Source organism: Pan paniscus, chromosome 5 (genome assembly GCF_029289425.2).
Source record: "Pan paniscus chromosome 5, NHGRI_mPanPan1-v2.0_pri, whole genome shotgun sequence".
Classification (NCBI taxonomy): Eukaryota; Metazoa; Chordata; class Mammalia; order Primates; family Hominidae; genus Pan; species Pan paniscus.
The window spans coordinates 166421483-166444550 of NC_073254.2; the positions used below are offsets into that span (position 1 = coordinate 166421483).

The 23068-nt window shown below is 40.0% G+C and overlaps 1 protein-coding gene across 7 annotated transcripts in view; it reads left to right on the forward strand.

The window, feature by feature from the left end:
- The window catches only part of GRM1 (glutamate metabotropic receptor 1), a 411958-nt gene extending 395642 nt beyond the window's left edge, over positions 1-16316 (forward strand). For 4 of the 7 annotated variants that reach the window (XM_034963039.3, XM_034963040.3, XM_003811530.6 and 1 more), the window contains one exon: positions 12586-16316. In XM_034963039.3, coding sequence (XP_034818930.1) covers positions 12586-13510 — 925 coding nt within the window. In that variant the 3' untranslated portion in view covers positions 13511-16316. Of the gene's footprint in view, positions 1-5266; positions 5352-12585 lie in introns of all 7 variants that reach the window. The other 3 variants (XM_034963043.3, XM_055114194.2, XM_034963042.4) reach the window with 3 other exon arrangements.
- The last annotated feature ends 6752 nt before the right edge of the window (positions 16317-23068 follow it).

Consider the following 23068-nt stretch of genomic DNA (forward strand, 5'->3'; position numbering starts at 1 on the left):
TTTGTTCAATTTAGTTTAAGTGAATGAACTAGAGTTATACTCTAGCTATACATAATACTAGTTATACATAATACCGTGCAAAAAGGGAAATTGTTGAATGGAAATGTAATGTCAAGTATATAAAATATAATATGCTAAACACTATCATGTATTATTTACTAACACATATGAATATACATATTCAACATAAAATATGCCAAGTGACAATACATACCAATTTGTCTCTTTAAAAGGAGCAGATTCATATTTAGAATAATATACAGAGGACTTCAAACATATCCTTAATATTTTCAAAAGAAAGAAGATTTTAATAGGGCAAAATGTTAATATTTGTCAAATCTATGGTGGTAACTAAACTGAATGTTATTAAACCATTCTCTGTAGTCTCTTACTAGCTTATGAATCTTAATAATTAACAATTTTGAAATGAAGCAATATTTTACACCTATATGGAAAGACTGCATTGTGCATATATATAAAGAGTTTTAATATACATGCATGCGTTAAAAGGAAGGGTGGAAAAAATTTCCATTTACAGAGAACCTACACACATACCCAGAGCTCCATTCTCCATTCCTATAAACAAATGCTGAAAAACAAATATTAAAATTCAAAAAACCCGCAAAAATGCATTTGGCTTTGGAAAGCAATCAGAGGCACAAATTATGTATTTATCTATAAAAACAACATAAAATAGACTGTACCCTGCTAAAATGGTCTTGAGTGGTGGCTGTCATTCTTTATGATTACTTTGGACAGCTGCTGCATTATTATTTCCATGGTGAGCTTTCTATATTTTTAAGACTGACCATCTGGAATTGTATAGAACATTTTATCTCTGCTAAAAAGTAGATTAACCTCCAAACCTCCAAAAACATGCAACTTCATAGACAGCTAACCTGACCGTGTGCCTCACCTGTTCCTGACAAATCCATTCAAAGTCACTGTTACCCAAATAAAAAAGTCTGGAAGAGAGAGAAAATAAAGTTTAATTTATTTTCTACTGGAAGTTATTGACATTCTTGAGTAAGGAAAGTGGCTGAAGTCAACGAGTAAAGTGAAGGGAAGTTTGAGATCCTGTGAAATAAGTCTAAGCTAAATACACACTGATATTTTAAATGTCTGAGTCTTTTGTCTGTGTCTTTATTTTTCCATCCTTCAAAATAAGGGTATTAATAGCAATGGCTTATGGATTAGGCTGGAATAGCATTTTGCTATTTGAAAGCATTTTCACACATACTTTTTCAACAATCCTTCTTTATGGATGAAAAAATTGAGTCTGAAAGAAGTGGTCATACAATTGGAAAGTGCCAGGCCTCCTGATTCAATGTCCAGAGATCTCATTGCTAACATCATACTGAGTAAAATTTATTTGTAACAAATTCTAACTTCATTTAAAAAATAAATCTTTACATAGAAAGTGAAGAATGGGTGACCTGATGTAAATAAAATATTAAAGCAAAGTCATACTGAGTTAAGTATCTCTCAAAGAGAGATAGGCTGTTATATCAAGGAAGACTATTTGGACAATGGAAATATATGGGTAAAGTTATGCAGAATCCATCAGTGTATGACAAGCAGTGACTTTACAAAAGGAAGAAAGGAAAGGAAAAAGGAATGGGAAGAGGAGGAGAGGAGAGGGAGAGGGAAAGGGAGGAGAGGGAAAGGGAGGGGAGGGAGGGAGGGAAAGAAAGGAAGGAAGGAGGGAAAGAAGAAGGAAGGAGAGAAGGGAAAAGAAGAGAGAGAGACCTTTGCACTTTAAGAAGAAATTGAAGAGGACTCTTTCTAACTAAACTACTTCTGGGGTTTCTTTAAATCCACAACTTCTGCCAAAAGATTCAAGCACAGATTTGGGACTTATATTTGACAAGCCCCCATATGCTACATTTTCCCTCCAAGCTTTTACTCTGGCTTGCTGAATCTGTGGTTGGTTGAATATGTGGTTTTACAATTGCTAAAAATACCCTGAAGTCAACCTCTTTCTCTCAGTTTTTATGCAGTTGATAAAATGGCCACTCTGGCCTCAGATTTTACATGGCTTGTCCTGTAACCTTTAATAAAACACTCCTTTCATAAAAGCAAGGTCTGTATGCAGGGTCATTTATGTTTCACTTCAATGCAAAGTGAAAGTCAGAGACCAAACAAAAGGGATCATAAAGGAGATGCTCTATTTTTTTTTTTTTCAAATCTCTCCATCAGTAGTTAATTAGGGTGTCTTTGGGATTACTGAGTTACTGTGTGAAGCTTGGCTGTCAATATGCCGGAAAGCCCCAAAGGAACCGCAGAACTGTCCCCTAACTGCAGGAGTAGGTTTTAAGAGGGAATGCAAGTCACAGAGGCCACAGAGCTTCCTGTCCAATTCCCGGGAGACACAGAAGTACAGATGCTGCCCGGGTGCACCACACTGTGCGACTCTGCTAAGGTCAGTACACCGAGTTGCTAAGTTGTCAAGGCATCCCCCCGCCCCTTGTTTTTATCATTAGACATCCCCAGCAGGCAGGACCAGCTGCATTATTTGCAGGGCCCAGTGCAAAATGAAAACACGGAGCTCCTGATTCAAAAAGCAGAGGTAAAGTGTTAAAGGTACTACATTATAAAGCCACAGCTTCTCTTGATCTGTCATGGTGTTTTGTATTTTTCATTTAGTGCTGTGTTCCCTTGTGTGGGGCAAATGAAGTCCCACCAGACACGGCCATCCCCATTTTGTGACTGCACATGCTCAGCCCACAGGCTGCCAGGTTCCCCTCCGGCCAGTCAGTGGGCAGAGGTCATAGGGAAGTTGAACCAGTTACCTCTCTTTCTCACGTCCCCTTTGCCTCAGCCCACATTAGACAGGTGACTCCCAAGGGTATTGCAATAACAGTGCAGAGACACCTAAGGTATCTGGATAAAGGATGTGCAAGAGGCTTGCCATTGCGTGTTGCCTACCAAAAATGCAGTGGCACTTCCGGTCCAGGGAGGAGACAGCCACTGCCATTCATTGCCTTGAGATAGTACAGGGCACATACATCAGACCCTGATCTTGTCGGGACTTGTGCCCAACCCCTTGTCAATGGTGGAAAGTGGTAGTGATTTCTAGACAGGGGCAGGTAGTGGGAGGCTGGACAGGGCTGGGACCCAGGGGACAAGAGTCCGAAAATCCCAAAGCCTGTCCAGAAAGGCAGGGAGGCTGCAAGATGTGGGCCATGTGTAAACTGAGGCTCCAATCTCCCAGTGCATGCTCTATTTCCCCATTGACCATCACTTGCAAAACACAAATTAAAAGATAACATTTTTATGAATTTCAAGAGGATGATTACAGAGCACTAAATATCAAGTGCAGGGCTCTTCGGAGGCAGAGATTGTGTTTGTCTGTCTGTTCTGGTTCCAGGCCCATGAAGCTGGTCCTGCCAGGGCCCCAGTTCCCAGTGCCAATTGAATAGGCCACATACAGACATTCCTCAAAAGTAGAGTTAATTAGAGGCTCAAGAACATGCAAACAAGGCAAAGCCTAATGCTTTGAGTGTATTTTCTATCTTCTTTCATGAGAAATAAAGTTGCTTGAATATCATTTTACATATTACTTCCCACTACATTTATATATTCAGACATACCTTTATTCCTGATCATCTCCTTGCTAACATTTACATTGTTTTAATGATCTTTTGATTTCGAGTAGGCATCTTGAATGTCAGGGGCATATTACCTTGATAAGTTTGATAGCAAACAGTGTCTGTTTTTCTAATTTTATTAAATGAATGGATTATTGCAGTAATAATGAAGTTACACCAAGGTGTCTCAAATTCTTATTTTTTGATGAGGATTTCAAATTACTCTGGGTAGATCACGCACCTTTAAATGATTTCATGAATGGTCCAAACTTGATGGAATTGTACATATGGATTAACTTTGTTTTTTCTCTGTTACATTCAATGTGCTATGGAAAATCTTTTCCTGCCTTATACATTCAGTTCAAATCCCTTGGTTTCAGGTAGTGAACATCCGTTCCAGAGTATTCTTGTTTAAAATTTAAAACTCACAGCTCTTCTTCCCAGCACCTGTCAGGCCTCAGCCTGAGAGACTTGGAATGGGAAGGGGCATGGTCTCCTCCTGCAATACCTCTTCCTCCTCTTTCTTCCGAGTTTTCACTCGTCTGTCTACTTTGATGGGAAAAAGAGATAGAAGAGAAGGAAAAGGTCTTTGATTTGCCAGGAGCCATTTTGGTCCTCTTCCAGGTTACCCTGGACAGTTGTCACCAGGATCTTCTGGGTAGAGGGTCAGATGTTTACTCGTAGAGAACATTGATGAGTTTGAGGAGCCCTGTAGAGAACTGCATCATGGCAGAGTCCCCTGACATGAGAGATTTCTCCCCAGTTGAACCAGCCTCACCCATACCACCTGTAGCATGTGCTGATAGTTCACCCTAAGCATCTTGTACCTGAAATTTTTTTCTATGACAGGCAGCCCGCTTATGTGGCATGACAGCCAGACAGCTTTATCCCATCACCTTCTGCAGTGCTAGCTGACTCATGGGAAATGCACTTATCCTTATTCCAACAAATGATGGAAAGGCCAACTACCCATGGCTGCCCATCAGCCTTGTCATGTCTAGCTAGTTCTCTTCTCCATCTGCCAAAGGGGCACAGAAGCCAGACTATCCTAGGTGCTGTATAAGGAGACATCCAGCTAGGGAATGAGATGATATTCTTCCCGTGTGCAGATTCTTCCAATCTCAACAGGTGGGTCTCTTGCTGCTCCCTCTCTGTCTACCACTGGACACTTTCTGTCTTGTGAATACCAAGAGATAAATATATGAAGTGACAGCAATGCATTCATTATGCCATAATATGCAGGAAAATTAACAGTGCAATTAAAAGTCACAGTGTCAGACATAAACTCATGCACTTCCTTTAAGAGGAGTAGAGGGTGGGAAGAATCAGCCTACATCAATATAAGTAGAGATGAAGTCCACTGCCACAAGGGATAAAGAAGGGTGTCAACAGTGGAGGGAAAGAGCAAACCTGGGATAGACACACACACACACACACACACAGAGCAAAAAAAGCATCTGCCACTTGGAAAGAGATGCACCCCACTGACATGGTTTTAAGAAATAGCCTGGCAATGAGAAACAGCCAGGCAGAGCAAGGACCATAGAGCAAACGGAGGTGGAGGCAATACAGAGCAAGGCTCAGGGCCAGGCACTGCCTGAGTGGTGGACTTGCCATATCTGTACACATGTATAACCCCCTCGCTCACTGGGTGTCTTTTTCTTTTCAATCTTCAGGAAGAGGCAGCCAGAATTCTCGCCCACCAGCCAATGTCCGTCGGCACATGTGCAGCTTTGAAAACCCCCACACTGCAGTGAATGTGTAAGAGAAGCTGCATGGAAAATCTAGTGTTTTGCCCCTTGCTTTCTCTCTCCTGGGTTTTTCCACTTTCTAACATGGAAACAGATGTGGTGCATGCCATCAGAATGAAGAATTCATTTACGTGCCATGGTTTGCACGACTGCCTTAAATTGATTGTCCATCGTTCTTAAAAGGACACTGTCAAGTTGTTCATTTAGGCTTTTTGCTTTTTTATGTTTTGATGCACTATTTTTTTTTCTGATTCTGGAGACTCACTTTTGTTTGTGACTCCCACTCACAAGCCCGAAAGTGAATTTTCCCCCTTCAGAAATTTGTCAGCTTCTCCTTGGCAAACAGAGCTCTTTCTTTTCTTTTCTTTTTTTGCCTTTTTGCGGTTGCACAAATGTTTGAAATGATGCTGTCTGCACTAAAGTAAAAGCCATAGCTTGAATTTATGGAAGAGTTCTATCATGTCAGTTTGCGGGTGTGGGTGCCAACATGAGCCTCTGCTGGGTGCCTCCCACACCCTGGGGAGCACAAAACAAAAGTTTTGTGAGTCCCACAAAAAGTACACTTTACAAAAAGGAAAAGTAGTCATTTTCCTAACATTATGAGTGATTTTTATCAGATTTCCTCGTCTGATAAAAATGATGCATGTTTGGTCCCATTTTTGACCTTTAGCTCTTGACAGTGTCTTTTTAAGTTAACAAAAGAACATAGACCATGTTCAGTTCGTTGTGCACGGAGTCTGTGGTCATTTTCAGCTGTTCCTTTACAGCCCTTCAAACTCCTTGGAGAGTCAAAGGTACACATTCCTGCAGCAGGAGGGAGTCCACTGATGAGGTGTCTGTGGCTTGAATAGCTCTTCAGATGAGAAGAGCCCAATTTGTTCAAATGTCTGCTACTGAACCTGGCCATGGAGGCTGGTGAATAGGGCCATAACATCTCTTCCCTTCACTCAGTGGAGTGCAATGGGAAGTCTGTTGTCTGCCTTTCTGCTATTCCTCATACAAACCCAAATAGAAAGAGTGTGGTCTCCACCAAATCATATTGATTCTTAGAGGAACAAATATGGTAGTCCTGCTGGTGTTCCAGGTAGTAACTGAGAGGTGTCTGCGCATCTAGGTCAGAGCCACTCTACTGTGGCTGGATGAATTCTCTGTAATTCTCCCAAGCTCAGAAGGCACTGAGTGTTTCTTGTATCATGGGGTGAGTCTAACCAAGGACACAGCAAGGAGATTCTAATTGTGAGAGCTGCTGGCTGCCTGTCAAAAAGGATTGATGGGAATGGGTAGATGTGCTTGTCTTGTCCTGACAGCAGGGCCAGAGAGAGAGGAGAGTTGACTGACATTTTGTAACTAAAAGGTGAGTGCCTAAAAGCAAAAGTAAAAGCTGAATGTGGTACATCCCTGGTGGGTGACAAAAAATAAAGTACCAGTCAGCAAAGCTAACAGATTGGCCGTTAAGAACTTTCAGAATAGGATCTATTCAAACTTTCCTTCTTCAGACCATAAAGGATTAGGAAGAGATAAGTAGGTTTAAATCTGTGCACCATACACTAAACTAAGACTGGATATTTTTAGCCATGGTTGTTCCTGTTAAATTTTTTTTTTAAAGATATGTTCTTCTGTGACCTTCAGTTCCCACTGTTTTTGTGAATAGGCAAGGCAAAGAGATTAGTGATGACGGAAATAAAGCTGCCTACTGGACCATTATGGTCTGTCTAGATCTATCCTACTCCTGAGAAATAATCCCAACAGAGCAATGCAACTGTAATTTTTATTGCAATTAGAAAATTGGTGAATTTTCCAGTTGCAGGAAATATGGCAGTTGCATTTCTTTGTTGGGAAATTGGCAAATTGGAAAATTTACCAGTTTTCCCATTTCTCAGGGTGAATTATGAGAACTCCAGGTAGAGCCGAGGAGCATAAAAATCTCTTACTATTAAGAGATTGTTTCTGGTAGCACAAAGTATAGAAGAAATAATAATGTTTGACCTGAAGTTCCTTTAAAGGGAGCATAATTTAAGTTCATCTATACTTCCTGAAGAAATATAATCATATTTGTTATACCTCTGCTAAAGCAACGCCATGGTACCAACATGTTGTCTTAAATAGACTTTGGTAGGAGAATTTCTTAGATCAGCCAGTAATCATGATTAGGTTGAACTAAAGACCATTCAAACTGTACTTGGAAAAATTTTAGTATCCATGAGAATTCTATTCTTTAATATGAAATAAATTGGGTAATGTTCTCAGGAGAGTGGAGCCTCTACCCAGACAAACTTTATGGTGCCTTCCATACTTTACTGAATTTGATTAGGTAATTTTATTTCTGAATGTCTTTTTCTTTATTGATCAGATGAAGAAAGCACAGGTCTTACTTAATAAAGGCAAACTGATTTTCTTTGTATTGTCTTTTATCTGGTGTCATATAACTTGAGGATGTAGGATGTAATTGATCTAAAGATCCTAAAAGAAGAACTGCATATTTAGACTTTGTTATATTCTCTAATTTTAGCAAGCCAATGACTCTCTGACTAGCTTATGATGAAGGTAGAATTAAAGGGGAAAAGGCTAAGATTCACAATGCCATTTAAGATGTCATATCAACAGAAACTACCAAGTTCTCATATAATTAGAAAGCATTTGTCTTAAAAAACACCTCAGAAATTCTTTACCTTACAGCCAGTGGTGAGTCAAAAAGGCGAGAAATTGTAATTATGTTCAGATTGGCCCCCAAGTTTGAGAATACATTCTAAATATGCAGATTTTTCTGGAAGGCTTTCAAGAAGTGGAGCTGGAGTCAGTGGGAGTCCTTTGTATTGATGACAAACTCGAGGTTGCCTGGGAAAACAGAAGTCTGATACAACTGGTGTCAAATAGTTCCTAGGCCTGAGATTCTACAAGACCTACTTCTCAAGCTGCACTAGGGTACCAGAGGGCTGACGAATGTGAAGTTGAAATATCTGGACAGCTGTATTTCCAGCATTCCTTTGGGAAAGTCTTGGTGGGGTCAGAACCTCCCCTTCCTTGACAGGCCTCATGTTCTAGCTGTAGCTGCGGGAGCCAGAGCAGAACTGTCCCGAAGCCTGTGCCTTTTAGTCTTTTTTCTTGGTGAGCCAATTCCCTCCTTGCTGGGACTCAATGGCGTTTTCCGTTTCCATTTTCACTTTCAGAGAAAACAAGTGCTACCCTCCTCAGGTTCCCAGGAGTGAGCCTCTCTTTCTTACGCGAAGGTCTTGCATTATCTGTGGGCTTTCTGGAAACTGTCCTTGTATCTGTTGTGAAGCTATTAAGCCTAGAGGCAAAGACTTGATTTGGACATAAGAGAGACAGGTGTTGTGTAAGCTTCCCCTTCAGGCAGCTTGTGCAGGAGGCTTCCCTCCTGATGATCTCAAACACCCACCCACTGTTATTCCCATTTTAAACCTCTCTGGATCAGAGAACAGTGTACTCTGCAGATGTAACTAGTACTTACTGAAACAAATAAAACAGACAGGATCACTGAATGCCAAAGATACACTAATCTATTTACACCACCCACTCTCAACTATTCTCTAAAGTGCCGTAAATATTGGGTTTTCTGTTTGGGGGATTGCGATAGTTAACTAATGAAAGAAAAACCAAAGCAAGATCCCGAACCTGTTGTTGCTGGAACTGCAACTTCAGGCCTGCCTAGCTGTCCACACAGTAACTATACATTATCCTATACATCCTGTAGGCCTAACAGTGTTTTCCTCCAATTGAGCCACCTGAGATATTTATTCTAAATGCCTCTGCATTTGATCTTCAAATATAAGATTGATTTAGGCCTCAGGTCTGTCTTTTGAAGTCGGAGCAAAAGGTTCAGGTGCTTTGTAACAATTATGTGGTGTGTTCTAAACCAGATTGCTTTTCCTAAGATTAGGAGGCCAAATAAAATTAAACAATAGAAGGAAGAAGCTGGTGGCAGAAGCAGAAACGATTAAAGTTATCTGGGATTAAATAAATGTCATATTGCAGGATAATATTGCATTTTTATAATGTATTTATTCTTTCTTGATATAAATGGATTTGATTTTACATATTTTTCTCTTCTTAATATCACAGTAGTGGGTTCCCTGCCTTCTCAAATAAGATACTCTCTTTTCTCACCAAAACAGTTCTTAAGCCTTCACCTGAATCTATTACTACTAAATGTACCTCTCTTCACGACCATTTGAATACAGAACAAAACAAAAGCTTCCCAGAGTTTAGTTACACATGTATTGAATAACACACTTTATCATAACAGCATCTACATACATTTAAAAACAGCAGTGCATTGTCTACAAATACATAATATTTATTCAGTTTAAAAACAATGCTTAATGCAGGTATAGATGCATGGACCTTTCAGATTATCTATGGACCACAGGTAAGAAATGACTCATCTTGAAGAACCAAAGTTTGTACTCAGTGCTGCAATGTCTGTGAGATGATACATTCCTTCTACTATGTTTGATTTTTAAAAAGCAGTTTATTTTATCCTTGAAAAAAAGATTACACTAATTTTCTTAATCTGATAAATGCCCTGAGGTGTGAGATCTGTTTCCTAATTAAAAGTACTTTACAGCAAATCTAGAGCAAGACTGAGGGGAACGAAAGTTACCAGTTTTGAAGGCCATAGTGAAAATGTCCCATCTCAACAATAAAAATTGGATTTAATTAAAACAGAACTAAATTATGATTATATCTGTCTGCAACATGATTAATAATACTGTTAACTTATGGGTGCTTTTCATTTAAAAAGAGGCCCACATAGAACCTGTGGACAATGAGGAAAACAGCCCATGTGAATGAGTGGGTGAAGTGGATCACATTAGGGCTTTCAGGAAACAAGGTACCTTTTTGCTATTATGTGTGGAAACTAAGGCAATGTGTCATTGGAACAGCTAAGCCTGCTGGTTGAATTAGAGGCAGATTATTTCTCAAGGGACCTGTTTGTTGTTGTTGTTGTGGTTGTTTTAACACACACACACACAACTAAATAGGTACAGGATAACATTTTGTTTAAGCATTTTCCTGGTGAACATTAAAAAGGCATTTCCTAATGCCTATGAAGAAGTGGGAAGATGGGGAAGGAAACATTTTTTTCATTGCAATTTAAAATGATGCAAATTATTGAGTTGGATGCTATATATAGTAAGGCATACTTAAGGAGGGTAAGAGGCAAATAAGTTTTATATTTGCCTTTCTAGAAGAGGCATATTGAATGCATAAAAAGAAACAAAGTGTGTATAGTGGTAGACGATGGGGCAGTTGAAAAAGATTAAGTGGAAGATGAGTTTACCTACAGTTTTAAGCTCAGAAGAGCAACTGTGGATTCTGGTGGTGATTCTGGCTAGCTGGTTGACTACCTGTTCTTGCCAGGGACACCACTGACCTGTTCTTTAGTTTGTTTACCTCAGAAAAGAGTCAGCTATTCCAACAAGATAGTGTGGAAGTCAATAAGACAATTTTTAAAAACTTTACAAGCACTTCCACAGTCTCAGATAATGTGTAAGGCATATATTTGAAAGAAATATTAACTTTGACATAACAGAGATGAGCTTTGTCTTAGACAATTAAAAATGCAGTGTAGGGTATCAGATATATGGAGGAACTACCTATTTCTCAAATAATCAGGTCAAAACTTTAACTGTTTTATCTATTTTAGAGCCTTTATATCCAGAATTTTCTATAATCAATATCAGACATTTACACTCATCTGTACTTATCTGGCTCACTTTACTTTTCAAGATTATAAAATATGAAATGTCAAAATATTACCTTCATCATAAATGATGCTCACATATAATTTTTGAAGTATTCGTTCTTGTATTCTCAAGATGATGAAATAAACCATTATTTAAACTACTGATCATTTCCTACATTTTTTCCAAACAAAAACTAGAATATGGATTAGTCTACTTCACACCTCCACTTAAAGAAAAAAATGTCCATTTTTATATTCCTTTTAATGTCATAAATGTGTTACTATTATGCTACTTTCTCTGTCATTTTACTGAGTACAGAGAAAAAGCAAACTTCTAAAAAAAAGAAAAGAAACAATTATTTCCTGATTTAAGGATTCCACCGTTGTTATTAATAGAAGGCTATGGTAAGGTACCAACATCTGCTTAAAGTTATACAGAAAAGAAGCTGAGTCCAGAAGTGAGATCAGAGTTATTACAATAGACAGAACAGAATTTGGGGTGTAGGCCACAGTACATCTTCTTATTTTCTTATTCAGGGAGAAATTCCATATGGCTGGTTTTCTGTGGGTGCCATGAAGATGGGAGTTGATAAGGCTGGGATGCTCCTGGCACCCTAAGACTCTTCTTCACCAAGGCTCAATGAGTAGAGGTTTTTGTCTCAGTAACTGCTGCTTTGTCTCAATCATAATTTTCTCTTATTTGCATCCAACTATCCTAAAGCAGGATGTGGGCATTTGTATTTTTCCTGGCTTCCTCATTCTATTGCTTTTCAAATACAGCTATTTCAATGTTCCTAGTGTGAAAATCCCAAACTAGCGTCTGTGAGTCAGGGCCTTTGTGTGAATTGTGATCCACTGTATGTGTGAGAAATAATGCATTGAAATGTTTAAAAAAAATCAAAAGCTATGAAGCTCATAAATTGACCATGAGTCTGAGTTTTTCTGTCATCTGCTTTTTTATGTTCCTTATAGGTACCCTGTGTGATCACGCCACCCTGGTCATGGGAAATCCTTGCATATGAGAATGGGGAACTGAGAGGATCTATTTTATAATCCCACAACACAACGAGAGTAGCTTTGTATGTGGGTCCTAATTTGTCCCAAGGACAATGGCCATTATTTTGGTTGTCCATGTGTAACTAAGATTTTTTTTTTAAGTTTTCCTCCATCAGTTGGGAGTTTTTCAAAAGTGTGTGTGTGTGTGTGTGTGTGTGTGTGTGTGTGTCAGAGAGAGACAGAGGGAGAGGGAGAGAGCGCAACGGAGAAAAAAGAGAGGTTTGTGAAATCTTAGACCTAAATGAAAATAGCTATTTCTACAACAGACTGGCTTTTCTCCTCAACAGCTTTTCTCAGGGTCAATATTTCCTTCAGCTTTTGGTGTTCTTTTTGTAAGAGGAGGTATGGGGTGCTGGAGCAAAGGCCTACAGCAGAGACAGCAGTTAAATCACACTGAGCTAGGTTTGCATATGTTTTCTATGTATTTTATCCTGTGTGCATGATCTATCTGCAAATAAATCCATCTCTATTTTATTCATAGTTCTAATGGCAAGTCTGTGTCATGGTCTGAACCAGGTGGAGGACAGGTGCCCAAGGGACAGCATATGTGGCACCGCCTCTCTGTGCACGTGAAGACCAATGAGACGGCCTGCAACCAAACAGCCGTCATCAAGCCCCTCACTAAAAGTTACCAAGGCTCTGGCAAGAGCCTGACCTTTTCAGATACCAGCACCAAGACCCTTTACAACGTAGAGGAGGAGGAGGATGCCCAGCCGATTCGCTTTAGCCCGCCTGGTAGCCCTTCCATGGTGGTGCACAGGCGCGTGCCAAGCGCGGCGACCACTCCGCCTCTGCCGCCCCACCTGACCGCAGAGGAGACCCCCCTCTTCCTGGCCGAACCAGCCCTCCCCAAGGGCTTGCCCCCTCCTCTCCAGCAGCAGCAGCAACCCCCTCCACAGCAGAAATCGCTGATGGACCAGCTCCAGGGAGTGGTCAGCAACTTCAGTACCGCGATCCCGGATTTTCACGCGGTGCTGGCAGGCCCCGGGGGTCCCGGGAACGGGCTGCGGTCCCTGTACCCGCCCCCGCCACCTCCGCAGCACCTGCAGATGCTGCCGCTGCAGCTGAGCACCTTCGGGGAGGAGCCGGTCTCCCCGCCCGCGGACGACGACGACGACAGCGAGAGGTTTAAGCTCCTCCAGGAGTACGTGTATGAGCACGAGCGGGAAGGGAACACGGAAGAAGACGAACTGGAAGAGGAGGAGGAGGACCTGCAGGCGGCCAGCAAACTGACCCCGGATGATTCGCCTGCGCTGACGCCTCCGTCGCCTTTCCGCGACTCGGTGGCCTCGGGCAGCTCGGTGCCCAGCTCCCCCGTGTCCGAGTCGGTGCTCTGCACCCCTCCCAACGTATCCTACGCCTCTGTCATTCTGCGGGACTACAAGCAAAGCTCTTCCACCCTGTAAGGGGGAAGGGTCCACATAGAAAAGCAAGACAAGCCAGAGATCTCCCACACCTCCAGAGATGTGCGAACAGCTGGGAGGAAAAGCCTGGGAGTGGGGGGCCTCGTCGGGAGGACAGGAGACCGCTGCTGCTGCTGCCGCTACTGCTGCTGCTGCCTTAAGTAGGAAGAGAGGGAAGGACACCAAGCAAAAAATGTTCCAGGCCAGGATTCGGATTCTTGAATTACTCGAAGCCTTCTCTGGGAAGAAAGGGAATTCTGACAAAGCACAATTCCATATGGTATGTAACTTTTATCACAAATCAAATAGTGACATCACAAACATAATGTCCTCTTTTGCACAATTGTGCATAGATATATATATGCCCACACACACTGGGCCATACTTGCCAAGGAACAGCCCACGTGGACATGCCAGTCGGATCATGAGTTCACCTGATGGCATTCGGAGTGAGCTGGTGGAGCCAGACAGAGCAGGTGCGGGGAAGGGAAGGGCCCAGGCCAGACCCATCCCAAACGGATGATGGGATGATGGGACAGCAGCTCCTTGCTCAGAAGCCCTTCTCCCCGCTGGGCTGACAGACTCCTCATCTTCAGGAGACTCAGGAATGGAGCGGCACAGGGGTCTCTCTTCATCCACCGCAACCCATCCAGTGCCAGCTTTGAGATTGCACTTGAAGAAAGGTGCATGGACCCCCTGCTGCTCTGCGGATTCCCTTTATTTAGGAAAACAGGAATAAGAGCAAAATTATCACCAAAAAGTGCTTCATCAGGCGTGCTACAGGAGGAAGGAGCTAGAAATAGAACAATCCATCAGCATGAGACTTTGAAAAAAAAAACACATGATCAGCTTCTCATGTTCCATATTCACTTATTGGCGATTTGGGGAAAAGGCCGGAACAAGAGATTGTTACGAGAGTGGCAGAAACCCTTTTGTAGATTGACTTGTGTTTGTGCCAAGCAGGCTTTCCATTGACCTTCAGTTAAAGAACAAACCATGTGACAAAATTGTTACCTTCCACTTACTGTAGCAAATAATACCTACAAGTTGAACTTCTAAGATGCGTATATGTACAATTTGGTGCCATTATTTCTCCTACGTATTAGAGAAACAAATCCATCTTTGAATCTAATGGTGTACTCATAGCAACTATTACTGGTTTAAATGACAAATAATTCTATCCTATTGTCACTGAAGTCCTTGTAACTAGCGAGTGAATGTGTTCCTGTGTCCTTGTATATGTGCGATCGTAAAATTTGTGCAATGTAATGTCAAATTGACCTGTCAATGTCAACCTAGTAGTCAATTTAACTGCAATTAGAAATTGTCTTTTGAATATACTATATATATTTTTTATGTTCCAATAATGTTTTATACATCATTGTCATCAATATCTACAGAAGCTCTTTGAAGGTTTGAATACTATGGCTCAATGTTTTCATATGCAGCTTGGATGGACATTTTTCTTCTAAGATGGAACTTATTTTTCAGATATTTTCTGATGTGGAGATATGTTATTAATGAAGTGGTTTGAAAATTTGTTATATTAAAAGTGCACAAAAACTGAGAGTGAAAATAAAAGGTACATTTTATAAGCTTGCACACATTATTAACACATAAGATTGAATAAAGCATTTAGATTATTCCAGGTTATATCATTTTTTAAAAGATTTTCCACAGCTACTTGAGTGTCTAACATACAGTAACATCTAACTCAGCTAATAATTTGTAAAATCTTTATCAATCACATTTTGCCTTCTTTTAATTTTTATGTTCATGGACTTTTATTCCTGTGTCTTGGCTGTCATAACTTTTTATTTCTGCTATTTGCTGTTGTGTAATATCCATGGACATGTAATCCACTTACTCCATCTTTACAATCCCTTTTTACCACCAATAAAAGGATTTTTCTTGCTGTTTTGATTTCTCCTATTATTTGTGGAATGAATTCTACCCCCCTTAAATATCTTTGTTTATGCCTTATGTTCAGTCATATTTTAATATGCTTCCTTCATATTGAAGCTGCTGATTTCTCAGCCAAAAATCATCTTAGAATCTTTAAATATCCATTGCATCATTTGTTCAGAATTTAACATCCATTCCAATGTTGGAGGCTTGTATTACTTATATTTCATCATATTCTATTGCCAAGTTTAGTCAGTTCCACACCAAGAATGAACTGCATTTCCTTTAAAAATTATTTTAAAACACCTTTATTGAAAAGATCTCATGACTGAGATGTGGACTTTGGTTCCATGTTTTCATTGTAAGAAAGCAGAGAGCGGAAAATCAATGGCTCCAGTGATTAATAGATGGGTTTTTAGTAATTGACAAATTCATGAGGGAAAGCATATGATATCTTTATTGGTGAATCATGTTTATTTTTTACTCTTAATGCCACTAATATACATCCCTAATATCACAGGGCTTGTGCATTCAGATTTTTAAAAAATTAGGATAGATAAGGAAACAACTTATATTCAAGTGTAAGATGATATCAGGTTGATCTAAGACTTTTGGTGAACACGTTCATTCAACTGTGATCACTTTATTACTCTGAATGCCTACTATTATCCTGATTATGGGGTCTCCTGAATAAATAGAGTATTAGTCCTTATGTCATCATTGTTCAAAATTGGAGATGTACACATACATACCCTATACCAAGAGGGCCGAAACTCTTCACCTTGATGTATGTTCTGATACAAGTTGTTCAGCTTCTTGTAAATGTGTTTTCCTTTGGCTTGTTACTGCCTTTTGTCAAATAATCTTGACGATGCTGTATAATAAATATTTTCTATTTATTAAATGTGTATGTTCTTTCTCTATAGTCTGTGAGAGTTATAATAATAGAAATAGACCAGTGGAAGAAACAATTCCAAGGTTTTGATTTGACTCAGAACATGTCTTCTGGGTGAAAGCTGGAGAATGCCACACAAGATCTACAGATCAAGTAGGTGAGAAGTACAATTTGACCATGAAGAAGTGGTACCTCATGTTGTAACAGTTTTAAATGAACTCCAAAATTAAAATTTGCAGTGCCCTTGGCAGATATTGTCATTCGTCTTTTTGATGAGGGTGTGAGGCTGAGCAAACTCCTGGCATTCTAGTGGAGCTCTGGGGGCAAAGGCATCCAATGTTCCCAGCTTTGTTTCATTCATGCCCTACAAGGCTTTTCTTTCCATGGTTCACACTTTAGGGGGGCCTCGTTTCCAACCTTACTGCTACTCTTCTGCTCACCCTAAGTTCTATTCCTCTACATTTCAACTGACACCTCATTGGTTCCCCAAACAAAGGAGTCTCTGTTATTCACATTTTCTGCTATGAGATTCCTGCAAAGTAGGGCATTTCCCAAGTATCACTTGAAAAGAGAATATGATGGTACAAGGACCACACGATGAGATTGTCATGCATTTTGATGGCAGGAGCAAGCTCCATACAGGAAGACTAATGTTAAAGAACCACACACAGGGGCTGGGACACCAGAGGTTTCTTCAGTGTGCCTAGAAGATGCAATAATAAATCATGAAATGAGAGCTTTGTGTCTCAAGAGGAAAAGTTATAGGAGAGAGAATGAGAAACAAAAACAGGAAAGAAAAAAAATGAAGAAAAGTGATAGAGAAGAAAAAAAAAATGTTTAAGATACGTAGTCCACAGACATATCCAAATGTCATGATAGGTCACAAAGGACTCCATCTGGAGAGAGTCCAGAAGCTTTACTTGGACCATAAGGAAGGCATTTGGAGAGGCAAGGATTAGGGTCCAGATGCTGTAAATGATGTATGAGTAACTGCCCCGTGATTTCTACAGAGAATGCCCTGTGAGGGAATCAAAGAGAAGGGAAACAACAGTTTTATAACCTGCTGTGTGCCAGCCACTGTGTGCTAGGTTATTTGAATTCATTCTCATTTAATCTTTCCATTACTGCTGTCATATAGAAACTTTAGATAACTGAACTAACCCACCTCAAATTTCTCAGCTAGTAAGTAGCCCAGCAGGGCTTCAATCGTCATTTTCATCCAATATAGAGCCTGTGAATTCATGTTCCTCTCCAGAGCCCAGGGAAGAATGATGGACATAGTTCCTTTTTGCTTGGGATCAATTTTTCTTTCTGATTTCTGAGTTCAGGGCAAAGCACATATTTAATAGAGATTTGTTGATAAAGTATTATAGAAAATGAATGTTATAATACCATATAGTTTCCCCAGCTCAATTCCCTGAAGATTTATTCCAAGATCCTTATGGGATCCAGAGCTCTATATTTCCACCTACTAATTCTAACTCTGCCAGCTGGAACAACACATGCTTTCATCATGAAAAGCAAGCTCTCCTTTTGGCATCAGAAAGAGCTGGCCCATGGGCAGCAGGTCCCCCTTTCCTGCAGAGTCCATTGATCCCAGCCAGAGATCAGTGCTGGGTATGGAAGACAGCGTCCTCTGAAGAAGAACTGCAGGTAAGACATAAACTACTGAAGTGGGACATTTTAAGTGAGGGCAACATAAATCACCCATGGGAAAAGCAGGGGCAGGTTTCCTTACTTAAAGAAATATGTGTCTTCAGACACAGGCAAACAAAACCAGTTACCAAAAGTTGGAGAAATATGAGGGAGAGGAAGAGCTTAGGTAGGGACTTGAACTAATAACACCAGAAACCTTGATTTTGGGCTTGATTTTCCCAGGGCAGCTTGGGAAGAAAGACTTATTAGTTAATAAACAAGAGAAACAAAGCTTAAGAATGAAGATCACAAAAATCAAAAAGGAAAATAGTGACAGAGGCTTAGAGTTGGAAGTAAACTTAGAAGTCATTTAAAATAAACTTTCACCCTGTTTAGGATTCCATTCTCCTGTGTTCTGTTCCTCTTCCTAGACAGCGAGAAGCCACCACTGATGGGTTGGGCTGGGTACAGGGCCAACCACCTGCAGTTGCTCTGCCAAAGGAGAAGGCAGAGAGCCTTAGACACTGGGAGAAGAAGTCCAAAACCACATTGCTAACCAGAATGCTGGTCAGAGAACAGAACTCAGGCCCAAATCCAGAATGGAGGCATGACAGGAACCAGGGAATCTACAAGGAAAAATCATCAAGGCAGGCAACAGGGTGGTAGGCTATGAAATTCTGCAGATAAAATGCTGGTGACAAAAATGAGCTTTTCAGAGGATTACATATGTAACCAGAGTTTATTTTAAGGGTCAGGATAGATTTAGGTGACTTTTTTTCACCTCTGCCTAAGTATTTCTGGAGACTAGAATCTTATATTTGATAAGGGAAAGCTTTACTTGTTAGAAAATTCTTTCCTTTCCTGAGTTGAATATTGCTTTTCTCTAATTTTTCCTGAGTTCTGCCTTTTAGAAAAACACTGAACAAATTTAGTCCACTGTGCACGTGACTTCCCTTCAGCTACTTGAATACAGTGATTACATCATTCTTTAGCAGTTTATGTTCCAAGACAAATTGCTTCGCTTCTTTCCATTGTTACCTTTGTTATTGTCTTCCTAACCCCCTAATCAGGCCATGATCATATCCCAATTTTTGAATATGCTTTAAGAACATATTGTATCCAGAACTGGACACAATACCACACATATATTTTGACTCTCTTTAATCATTATTCTCCTATTTCTGCCTAAATTTACGTTACTTTGTTTGCAGTCTTGCCACATTTTGTGCTCACACTTAGCTCAGAGCCAGCTATAACCCTGAAGCCATTTTTATATGAATTGCAATAATTGGATATGAATATGAATCTTTTCTTAAGTTGAATTTCTCCAGAAAGAGACCCTGAGAGGAGCACTTGCCCACAAGTTGTGTACTGGGGAAGCGATCCCTGGAAGCTCTGGTAGAAGAGCGGGCAAGAGAGGCAGCAAACAATATGCAGGCAATAAAGGGACATTACCATGCAGGGTTGCCGCTGTGGGAAACAGGAGTTCAGTCCTGCTGGGAACTCTGGGAGACAGTGGAGAACATGCCTCACAAGTGTCCCCACTCCCCGTGGGGCAAGAGAATTGAGGGTAGCAATTGGAGCAATTCCTGTCAATCATGGCTGAACGTTGCTGGGGAGGGAGGTACATGTCAATTTCTAGTTACTCCCTGTGTGTCCCAAGTACAGGCTCCTATCTCCAGAGAAAGTCCTCAGGCAAAGAGTTGCAGATGCTGGAGGTTGGACATTTTAATGTTGGTTTGTGTGAGGAAGGTAGGCACCAAGGGGACGTGGTCAGAGCAATAGCATACTAGCTACAGATGTGATTATGGAGAGAAAGAAAGGTGGAGGTGGGGGAGTGCAGAGAGAGAGAGAGAGAAAGAGAGAAAGTGGGGGGATATTTCCACAGACATAGATAATACTACAGATAAAGACGTGAAAACAAAGACCTGAAGAAGTCAAAGCAAAGGTATATCTAAGCATTTGTAGTGGGAACAGGCACTTCTAGAATCACCCATAGAGACTACTATTTCTTCATAGCAAGGAAAATCACAAAAGAAAATTAAAGTGAAAGCTTGCTTTAAATAAGTGTGTTGTTAGATTCTGGATTACTTCCATGCAATGATTCCTTAAATTTAGTCATTATTCTATTACAAAAGTAATAAAATGCATTGTAGACAACTGGGAATTAAAGAAAAAACCTATAGTCACATGATCCAAACATTGACATTGTAGATTTTATTTTTCCTTCCAGTGACTTTCATATAAGTCTCATTTTAACAGAGTTAGAATCATATTTCATTTATATTAGGTTGATGCAAAGGTAATTGCAGTTTGCAGTTTTTGCTATTACTTTTAATGGTAAAACCCAATTACCTTGGCACCAACCTGATAAATGGGTTTTCTGCTCTTTTTTTTTTCATTTAGCATTGTGACCTACAGCAGGAGTCTCCACTTGATCAGATCTGAGGAATCACCCACTTATGGAGTTAGACAAATCTCCCTCTCTCACAGAATCCAGGAAAGCTTTGGGAAATAATTCATACCTGGCTCCTAACTGAGGTCCAAATGTATAGCACCATAGCCAATAGGCAGTAGTGTCCTGGGGAAACCAGATTATGGAGAAGGGCAACAGATGGTGTGAAAGAAGGAGAAAAAAAGAATCATGAGAAATAAATGAGAGATCCCATTTCTAAAAAAAAAAAAAAAAAAAAAAAAAAAAAAAAAAAAATTAGCTAGGCACGGTAGCACACCTGTAGTCCCAGCTACTCTGGAGGCTGACATGGGAGGATCCATTGAGTCCCAGGAGTATGAGGCTGCAGTGAGCCATGATCACACCACTACACTGCAGCCTAAGTGAAGTTACAAGATAAGACCCGAAAGAGGAAAGGGGAAAGGGAAAGGAAGGGAAGGGAAGGGAAGGGAAAGAAAGAGAAGAAGCAGAAGGAGAGGGAGAGGGAGAAGAAGAAAGCATGATATCTGGGCGAAAATCAGCAACAAGGCTTGGGTGATGGGTGGACAGGAGCAATAATTAAACCCATTAGATCCTGGAGCAGGGATTTAATCCATCAGAATCTACCACACTCAGCAACAAAGAAGGCTGTGTGGCTCAACATTAAGAACGTATCATGGGGTGTCAATAACAGAAATTGGAAGCAGAGGGTACCTGAGTATCTGAGCTCTTCATGACAGCAAGGAAGAGAACCTCATAGGACATAAGATGTCAATGCTGTGTAAGCACTACCTCATGGGCAGCTCAAGCCAGGAATAGATAGCTAGGTGGCTGTGGATAGATGCATGGAACAACCATAGGAGCAATAAAGTATCCACAGGCAAGAGCCAAAACAGAGCATAAAATTAGCTGCTGAAACAAAGAAGGCAGAGATGCAGGCAGTATGCAAATTATATGAAGGGCAACACTCTCCCTTATCCAAAGACCCAGCACAACTGGGACATGCCATAGGCTTTGCCATGTGGCACATAGGGGGTTTGGGTAAATCATTAAAGTGACTTGCTTAGTATTCATCAGCTAAAAGGTAAAGCATTGAAGGTATTTCTTACTGACATTAACAAAAATACTCCATAAACTTCATTATGTGAATATATCTTAATGTATTTAACCATTTCCCTATTTCTAGACATTTTGATTATTATAGTTTTCTGAATTCTGTAATTAGTATGAGAAATTATTTCATGCCAAAAGATTTTTCTATGTATAATATCATTTTTAGGCTAGTTTCTGAGATTATTATTTTATCAATTATTTAGTAATAATTATTATTTTTACTGTCAAACAATATATTTTTAGATCACAATTGACTTGGTAAAATCCTTTGAGATAGGACTTATTTTATAAATATGAAAACTGAGGCTCAAAAATATAAACTTGCCTAAGATCACAAGGCTAGTGAAGTATATCCATTGGATTGCAAAGCCCACACTCTTAACCACCATACTAGGCTGAAAAGCTATGCTAAAAAATGCTATTTTGAAAGCTCTTGATACAAATAAACACACTTAGTTTGAATAGCAAAATAATGGAAATGTTATACTGCTGACTGTAGAATCACTAGTTGGAAAGTGAGTATGAATTATCTCCGTAGGGCCTTCAAGATTCTATGGAATTGGGGAAGTTTGTCTAACTACACAAGTAGAATTACCACCACACATTGACTTGCCGTGGAAGGCTACCACAAGAAAGCCCAATTCTACCTTTGAATCACAGTTTAATTGTGGTAATTTATAGATATATTAGAAAAATACTTGAAATAAAAAGATTTATAGTAATTATCTTATGGTTCTGCAATTTAATAACATACACCATTCTAAAAGTAACATTTAAAAAAATAGGTCATTATTACTTCCAAAATATTTACTAAAGAATTTCCAAGTAAAAAAAAAAGTTAGAGAAGAAATTACTCTATCCTCAAAAATGTGAAGCTATTCATAAGTTAATGTAAAAATAGTCAGCTAAATTCCTACTGAGAATCACCCAACAGTTATAAAATTGAGACCAACATTGTGTGGGTATCAGTAAACCCTCAATGTACTGGCTACATTTTAAAAATAAATTCAGTTCTTATTTTTTATAGACTAATCTCACTCAGAATTAGCATGTTTAAACATTTCATTCACTACGGTGGTACATCTGATTTAGGGGGAAAATCTGTAATAAAAGAAACCTAGGTTAGAAATACTTAGCTGTAGTAAAAGTTAGCTGTTTGGTGGTGGGTAATCACTTGACTCCTTTAATCCTAAGCATTTTTATCTCTAAAATAATGAATCGATTATGTAAAATAATAATAAATGCATTCAGGACTTATTACATGTCCCTATGTCTCTAGCATTATGTCTTTGATGTTGTTTAATCCACAGAGCTGAGTGAAGTAGGTATGAAGTGCTGTATTAACAGAATAGACTAAGCTAGGAGAGAGGGAAGACAAAAGGGAAGGGAAGGGAAGGGGATGGGAGGGGAGGGGAGGGGAGGGGATCTCAGTGCCTTCATAAAATAACGTTTATTTCATGCTTACATAAAGTTACATGCAGGTTGAGCTACCTTCTTTCATGCCAGTAGCAACCCCAGCTGGACTCTGCAGTTCCTAAGTCACTACACAGGGCAATTGCATGAGCTGGAGGCTTGTGCAGGA